Source organism: Lactuca serriola, chromosome 1 (genome assembly GCF_051521515.1).
Source record: "Lactuca serriola cultivar US96UC23 chromosome 1, Lser_US96UC23_V15, whole genome shotgun sequence".
NCBI classification, from domain to species: Eukaryota; Viridiplantae; Streptophyta; class Magnoliopsida; order Asterales; family Asteraceae; genus Lactuca; species Lactuca serriola.
This window is the reverse complement of record NC_136408.1, coordinates 79,286,815-79,295,546: the sequence shown is the minus strand read 5'-3', so window position 1 is coordinate 79,295,546 and position 8,732 is coordinate 79,286,815. Positions and strand designations below refer to the sequence as shown.

The 8,732-nt window shown below is 32.2% G+C and overlaps 1 protein-coding gene across 1 annotated transcript; it reads left to right on the top strand.

Moving 5' to 3' along the window:
- The first annotated feature begins 2,419 nt into the window (after positions 1-2,419).
- ABCG3 (ABC-2 type transporter family protein) lies at positions 2,420-7,405 on the top strand. The gene is made up of 11 exons (XM_079031384.1): positions 2,420-2,542; positions 3,174-3,674; positions 3,756-3,835; positions 3,933-4,219; positions 4,588-4,873; positions 4,976-5,104; positions 5,217-5,408; positions 5,544-5,630; positions 5,770-6,042; positions 6,137-6,244; positions 7,104-7,405. Exons 2-11 carry the CDS (start codon positions 3,191-3,193, stop codon positions 7,359-7,361), a joined length of 2,184 nt encoding a protein of 727 aa, XP_078887510.1. The 5' UTR covers positions 2,420-2,542; positions 3,174-3,190; the 3' UTR covers positions 7,362-7,405.
- Positions 7,406-8,732: the final 1,327 nt, after the last annotated feature.

Below are 8,732 nucleotides of genomic sequence, written 5' to 3'. Positions count from 1 at the left end.
AACATTAGACATAACATTAAAATAACACCAAAATTCAGCATATAACATCAAAATATAACATCAAAATTCAGCATCAACATTGAATCAAACATAACATCAACATTCAGCATCAATATTTGATCATATCCATTGAACAAATTCAGATCGGAACATATAACATCACTATCAAGCATATAACATCATAATGGAGCATATAACATCAAAACCTAGCAAAACATCAACTATTAATTTTGGTTTAACAAATCAGAAAATTATAGCATAATAATTTCGATTTTTGATTTTCAATTTTGAAGGGAAAGAAGGAACAAACAAGACCATTGAATTCGAGGGCAAAAAAAGGAAGAAACGAACCTGCTACAGTCGGCGGGAGAAAGAAAACAAGCTGCAGTCGGCGACGGCGGAGGCTGTCGGCGTTGCTGGCGTCGTCGATGTGCGGCGTCGCTGGCGTCATCGGTGGTAGCAGTCGCTGGTGTCGCCGGTGGGAGAAGATGCGATGGGAGCAGATGATGTGGGAAGGAAAGAAAGGAGGCGGTCGATTGGTCGATTAGGGCAAATAGAAAGCACACGTGTTTTTTTTTCTGACTTGGTTTAACATCTGAAAAAATAAGAGATATTTTTAAGTTTAAGAGGTAAAATATAATACGCAAACAAACGCTCTGAATCTGAAATATTAAGACATTGCCTCTTAATTTTGCAATTAAGAGGTAAACAAACGACCCCTAAGTTTAAGTACTAAACTTCATAAAAATACATTGTTTTACAATATAAAGATTGTGTTTATGAGATTCACGCTTAACACTTGACAATGTAGATTCAAGATCGATGCAATAGTTTTAATAAGGAAGCAAAAATATTGATTATATTCGACCTTTGTGACAGTGGAAAAAAGTAATGTTCACTGAGGTGAAGTAATAAACGATAATGGAGGAAAGAAAACAACCATGGTAAAATGATAATGGACGAAAGAAATGTTATCGATGATGGTATATTTACCAAGTGAAAACCAAACCGGATATATTTACTAAGTTAAAATGACATATTTTAGAGGTTTAATATCCAAGCTTAGGTGGGACTGTAATGTATATTCCCTAACCCCTTAGTATATATAGTAATTGGTGTATATAAAAACTATAATTACTAGTTTACCACGCCTCTTGCGAAAAATATATATTGAAGACAAAAAAAAAAAAAAAAAAACTATAAATTCTTGTATGTTTCTCCTTGAAATGATATCCATCCCACCAAGACATGTGCATATTACCAGAACTCCTTTTGCAGTATCGAAAAAAGGTAACTTACCCATAAAGACATAAACTGAATCGACTCAAATCTTTATATCATACTCCGTACTTTTTAATTCGGCATTTAGAAATTTATATTTATATTCAAACAAAAAAAATAAAATAAAATAAAATACAATTAGCAATAAGTCAAGTTTGGTTTGAGATAACTAAAGCTATTATTTAATATAAACTTACGTGCACTTTGCATTATCAAAATATATGAAAATTGTTATTTAGATATTTGATTGTTTTTTTTTTATCTATTTATTTGGTGCTATTTTGGATTTTCTCATAAATAGTTCCGTAAAAGCGAAACGTGTACCATAACTTTTATCATACGCTATTAAAAAGATATTATTCATCCATTTTAATTTTTTGAAAAGAGAATATTTAGCATTTTTCTTTGTTTCAGAAAAGAATATTTGCCTACTTTAAACAAAGTAATTGGAAATATAAATATAAAAAACCATTTAGCATAAGAATTTTCATTTCAATCCCGATCCATTTTTAATTGACGGGTAAGCCCATATAGCTACACAATAAAATCGACATATAAGATATCACCATTCACAACCACATGAAATAGCACAATATCTTTTATTATATATCACATATTCTTACTAGATATTTTTAATTTATTTATGCTATATTTGCAGCTAAAAAAATCAAAATTTATATGAATCATGTAAATAAAAATATGCTCTGTATAAACTTAATAAATTGATTTATATTAAATTATTAATGGTACATACGGGTTACTAGAAAAACTATGTGATATAAAATGCCCATACTTAAATAATAACTTCAAAAAAGTATTTACTACTTCTTTATTTTTTTTTTTTAAATTGTCATCTATAATTTGAGCAATATTTATCTAGACAAACATAATAACATATTTATATGGTTTATTAATAAATATTTTAACTCAGGTTAAACTGAGTTATAACTAATCATTTTTATTTTATTCTTATATATTAAGGGATCCACAAATAATTAAATAAAAATTACTTAAATGCAACTTTAATTCGAAATAATCAAATAATGAGCAAGACGCGCCTCCAAATACCTTTTTATCGAAGAAATAAAACTTCAAGGTTGTTCCCGCAGTTATACAGAAAATTAGGGGGTGTTTATGAAAATAATCCAAACTCAGTTGAAGTCAGCCTGGAGTAAATAATAATGATATGTCGACTCGACGCTGTCTTTTGTCTTCCATTTCTCACAACAATCGATTTCTCATTTCTCCCCCTCAGATCCAGGTTAGTTTGTCACTCTCTACAATCTCCTGTCTTTGTCTTTCAATCTTACTTTTGTGTTCATTCATTCTGCAAGTATATTGAGCGTCTATGGCTGCTGGTTTTAGCTTCTTGTGGTGTAGTTTTTGTTCACCCCATTTGGACCATTGTTTCACTGCTCAATACTCAAAAGAAAAGGGTCGATACCCTCTTCATTGTGTTTCCTGAAGTTGCTAAGTTAATTTAATGTAGTAAAAAACAATCTTTTAGGGTTCTTAGTAGTCGTGTTTCATGGAGAGATCAGAATCTTACTTGGAGTGCGGTGTATTCATTTGGGTCAGACATTAGATTGGTTTTCTCGAATCTCGATGAAGCTTTCTTATATCACCTTTTGCTGCATACGTGGGTTAATGGTTTTACGCGACTAGATTTTCTTCAATTTATTGTTTCCGACACATTTGGTTCAGTAGATTTTGAGATTCGAGCTTCAAACAAGAGGATGGAGTAATGATGATTGTGCTCACCACCTGTTTGTTGAAAGTCCTCTTAGTTTTGTGGTTGGAATTTAATGCTCTAAAGTGAATGTAGTTGATCTTATTCTCTTATATACGAAGTCTTTCTTAATGAAGCATTGATCTTATTCTCATTGTTACAGAGGGGTAGATAGATATAATGGAAGAAATACAGTCTCAATCAGATAACTACAGATCTTCATCATCTTCAGCAAGCAGTCCTGCTAGCAGAGTACCATCAAGTAACTTTTTCTACTTAAGAAAACCAGGTGCTTTAAGACAACCAATTTCATTTGAAGATTCACCTGATTGGGAAGAACCAGATGTTGAAGTTAGGGTGGAAGAGAGTGGTGGTGGTGGTGGTGACTCCATTAACACCGCCACCACCCCCATCTCACCATCTCTTTCAAAGCTCAACAGTGGCTCCATGCCATCTCCACCATTACCAGAAGGTGCGGTTGTAGCAAGAAAGATAGCAGGTGCTACAATGGTGTGGAAGGATTTAACAGTTACTATAAAGGGAAAACGAAAATACTCTGATCGAGTTATAAAAAGCTCAAATGGCTATGCTTTACCTGGAACAATGACAGTCATCATGGGCCCCGGAAAGTCAGGAAAGTCAACATTGTTAAGAGCCCTTGCAGGTATTTAGTCAAACTTTAACATTTTTTTTTTATTTCCAGTTTTAGATTTTTGATATTTAACAAGTTTTCATTCCTCTTTAGGAAGGTTGGATGATTCAGCTAAAACATATGGTGAAGTATTCATCAATGGAGCAAAATCAAAGTTGCAGTATGGATCCTATGTAAGTTTTCAAGATTTGTTTAGTAAGATGGAATGGAATCAACATTTTTATGTTGTGGGACCCGATTTTTCTAACAAACTTGTTGTGCTGTTGAAAGGGATTTGTTGAGAGAAAAAACACACTAATTGGATCATTAACAGTTCGCGAGTTTCTTTACTACTCAGCACTCCTTCAACTTCCTGGTTTTTTTTATCAAAAGAAAAGTGTTGTAGAGGATGCAATTCTTGCCATGTCATTAGGTGACTATGCAAATAAACTCATAGGTGGACATTGTTACATGAAAGGCCTTCCAAGTGGCGAAAGAAGACGTGTCAGCATAGCAAGAGAGCTTGTAATGAGGCCACAAGTCTTATTCATAGATGAACCTCTCTACCAACTTGACAGGTCAAAGATTTTACCTTTTTGCCCTTACTCTCAATACCCTTTTGTGGAATAAATCAATAAACAACAACTAAACAATCTTTCCATTTTTTTTCAGTGTTTCTGCACTTTTGATGAACAATAAACAATCTTTTTGCCCTTACTCTCAATACCCTTTTGTGGAATAAATCAATAAACAACAAATAAACAATCTTTCCATTTTTTTCAATGTTTCTGCACTTTTGATGAACAAATAAACAATCTTTCCATTTTTTTCAGTGTTTCTGCACTTTTGATGAACAATATACAATCTTTTTGCCCTTACTCTCAATACCCTTTTGTGGAATAAATCAATAAACAACAAATAAACAATCTTTTCATTTTTTTTTCAGTGTTTCTGCACTTTTGATGATGGTGACATTGAAGAAGCTAGCAAGCACAGGTTGCACGTTAATTTTCACCATTTATCAAAGTAGCACAGAAGTGTTTGGACTTTATGACCGAATTTGTCTTCTTTCAAATGGAAACACATTGTTTTTTGGAGAAACATTGGCTTGTTTGCAACATTTTTCAAACGCAGGGTTTCCTTGCCCTATTATGCAAAGTCCTTCTGATCATTTTCTTCGTGCAATAAACACCGATTTTGATCGAATTATTGCAATGTGCAAAACTTGGCAGGTGATATATCATACATTCTTCATCACAAACTTCAAAGATTTATTCAATATACATCACAAAGTTTAAAGCCTTATGAATTATAATTAATATTTCTTGAAATAGGATGACAATGGAGATTTTTCATCGGTTAATATGGACACTGCAATTGCAATCCGAACCCTTGAAGAAACATATAGATCTTCAGCTGATGCAGCAGCAGTTGAAACTATGATACTTAGGCTAACCGAAAGGGTAAAATCATTACAACTTTTGATTTTGTTAGTTTCAAGATTACATTTTAAGTTAATATTATTCTTTTCGTAGTTTAATAAGATGTTTTTTTTTATTGAAATTATGGCAACAGGAAGGTCCATCTTTAAAAAGCAAAGGTAAAGCAAATAGTGCAACAAGAATTGCAGTGTTGACATGGAGATCATTGTTGATTATGTCAAGAGAGTGGAAATATTATTGGCTTCGGTTGATTCTTTGCATGCTTCTTGCACTGTGTGTTGGCACTGCTTTTTCGGGATTAGGGCATTCGTTGTCTTCAGTTGCGGTAAGTTTGCGTAAATATTATGGAATGGAATTGACAAAAGAACGGAATGAGCAATTGATCGGAATCACATTCCATTCCTATGTGGTTTACAACGTTAATCTTTTCCTTGACTTACAAGATTTTGTATATTCTCAGACACGAGTAGCTGCAATCTTTGTGTTTGTATCTTTTGCTTCTCTACTAAGCATTGTTGGGGTCCCTGCACAATTGAAGGAAGTCAAGGTAATTATGATCCCTATCAAATTGCAAGAAATAGCAACATACTTTCATTCATTTGTTTATTATCATTTATAGCATGTAATACATTTTTCAAAGTACAATGTCTAAATAAGAAAAAAACTACAAATTTTATTGAATGCAGGTGTATGGTTGTGAAGATTCAAATCAACATTCAGGGGGATTAGTATTTTTAACAGGACAACTTTTTGCAAGTCTCCCGTTTTTATTTCTAATCTCAATTTCATCAAGTCTTGTTTTCTATTTCCTTGTGGGGTTAAGAAATGATTTCAGCTTTATGATGTATTTTGTGCTCAATTTCTTCATGTGCCTTTTGGTTAATGAAGGGATTGTGCTTGTTGTTGCCACTATTTTGCAAGATATGTTTTGGACTATTTCAACACTCGTGTTTATACATGTGAGTTTCTTAAAAATCATCCAAGAAGCTATTGTTATATTATGTTAGTGTCGTTCAAATGTCTGAAATACCCCTATGATGTTTGATTTTATAGGTGATGATGATGCTTTCTGCTGGCTATTTTCGAATTAGAAGTGCTTTGCCGGGACCCGTGTGGATGTTTCCCATATCTTATATTTCTTTCCACACTTACTCAATTCAGGTATGTTTTATGAGGAATTTTTTATTTGTATTTTGAAAAAATTGGGTGTGTGTGTGTGTTTTTTTTTAATTCTTATCAAGACATTGATATGAAGAATATGTGTTTATGCTGGTTGTGTAATTATTTGGAACTTTAATAAATGAATAAAAGTAAAGGATTTATTACAACATTCTACTTTCAATTTTTTTTTTTTGAAAAATATAACCAATTATAACATTGTACTTTTAGTTCTTTTTTTTTTTTGGGTTAATCTCATAAAAGACCTTATATTTTGTGTTTTTTTCCAGATTAAACCTCAACTTAAAAAGACCTTGTATTTATTCATTTTTTCCTATTTGGACCTTTTAGTCATTTTTCTTTAAAAAAAGTTGTAAAATGCAAGGGTTTTTTTTTAGGAAAAACTAAAAAAGTTGAGGATTTATTTGGAAACATTTACAAGGTTGAGTTTTTTTTTTTTTTTTTTTTTTTTTTTTTTTTTTTTTTTTTCAGAAAAAAAAAGACAAAGGAGAGGGTTTTTTTGGAAAAAATGAAAAAATATAAGGTCTTTTTCATGAAAAAAATAAAGATGAGGTTTAATCGGGAAAAAACACAAAATATAGGGTCTTTTAGTTTTATGAGATTAACCCTTTTTTATTTCTAAAAACTAATTTATTACTTTACAAAAATAAACAATAAAACCTTTTTCTTATCAAGATATTGTACATTTAAAAATTTGTATTTGGATGACATTGTTATGATTAAGTAGATTTTTAATGAAAGTAGGACACTATACATAATAAATTATAATAAACAAATTAAACAAAAGTAGGTTGTTAATTTTTGCATTTAACTAAAGAATTTAACTTGATTATGTTTTTAGGGTTTGTTGGAGAATGAGTATGATGGGACATCATTTGCAGTGGGACAAGTTAGGACAATTTCAGGGTATCAAGCTCTTCATAATGTATACGATGTTTCTCCCGATGAAAATTCAAAATGGAAAAATCTAATCATCCTTTCACTTATGGCTTTTGTGTATCGACTTCTTGTGTTTCTATTGCTACATTTTCGTGTGAAGAAGAACTCGTTTTTATTTAGATTTGTGTGTTGTAAAATTGGAATGAATGACAGAAGATGAATGAAAATAAATATATATGCACGCTTTTGTGCGTTGTTTGACAAGTGTATATGGTTATTTATATATATTTTAATCTCTAGATTTTTGTTATTTGTTATGGAAATAGAAGAAATAGCAATGTTGTAGTTTAAAAAAATATACCCAATTTTCATTGTTATAATAATGAAGTTGAAAGTACAATGCTATTTTCGGATTGGTTTTTGGTAAGTACAATGCTTTGGTAAGAAAAAAATGGAAAGAAATAAAAGTAGAATATGTTATAATATGTAATATATAAAGGTATATTGCTGTTTCTCACATTCTACATTTTTTTTAATATTTTGGCACTTCTTCATGGTTCTTAATGCAAAACAATTCTTGGAATATTTAAAAGGTGAATATTTTATTGTTACTTTTAGGGTTAATTTTATAAAAATATTATATTTTCATGTTTCTATTCAAAGTGTCACTACTTTATTTTTTTTTAAGAAAAGTCATTTATGTTTAAAAAATTACCGGTTTGGACTGTTGTAACATTAATCAGCAAGAAATAACTTTAGGTGTTGAACCAGATGTATAAAAAGAAGAATAAATTATTGAAATCGTCCATGTGGTTTGATTACACATTTGATCCTTAAGTTTTTTTTGCACTCGACTCGTCCATAGGTTATGATTTTATTGCGTTTTTCCCTTGTAGAAATAAAATACTATATTATCCTTTTCAATATTTTTATTATTTTAGTTATAAAAAATAATTTAAATAAAAATAAATATATTGGACCTGATCCCAACCCCACCTGCCCATCCTCATACCCTCACCCTAAAACCTAACCCACACTCTCTTCCTCTTCCTTCCCATCTCTCAGCTCCTGCAACACCTCCAGCTCTGACAACACTAGAACTCTGATGACATGAGAATCACCGACAACCACCATCGACAAATTTGGATTTTCCTCCTCCATCACAAAGATCCTCCTCCGACATCACCCCTGAAACCATTAGAACTCAACCCCCCATTATTGGAACCATCAGACCGCCGACGAAAGCCACTGAAAACCCATGGATCGTCAACGAAAGCCACTCAACTATCTTGTCGGAAACCGCTTTCGTCACCATCTACCCCGCCTTCCTCCCTTCTTGGCCATATATACGTGTCCACTGCCTTCCTGAACTAGATCTGTTTGGCGATGGTTGATGGCAGTGGTGGTGGCTTTCGAGTGGCGGTGGTGGTGGCATATCTAGATTCGGTGGTGGTGGATTCAGGGCATTATGGCGGTATTGTCTTTAGGGCGACAATGACAACAAATATGAATCTGGTGGTGGTGGCTTAAGGGTTTTGGTCTCGTCGGAGATGATGGTGGTGGCGTATAGTGTTCGCTGATATTCTAGTCT

Bases quoted from the DNA above. Each gene is read 5' to 3' on its own strand.
- ABCG3 (XM_079031384.1), top strand. From the start codon at position 3,191: ATGGAAGAAATACAGTCTCAATCAGATAACTACAGATCTTCATCATCT. The intron at 3,675-3,755 runs GTATTTAGTCAA...ATTCCTCTTTAG, and splicing joins ATTGTTAAGAGCCCTTGCAG to GAAGGTTGGATGATTCAGCT. The intron at 4,874-4,975 runs GTGATATATCAT...TTCTTGAAATAG, and splicing joins CAATGTGCAAAACTTGGCAG to GATGACAATGGAGATTTTTC.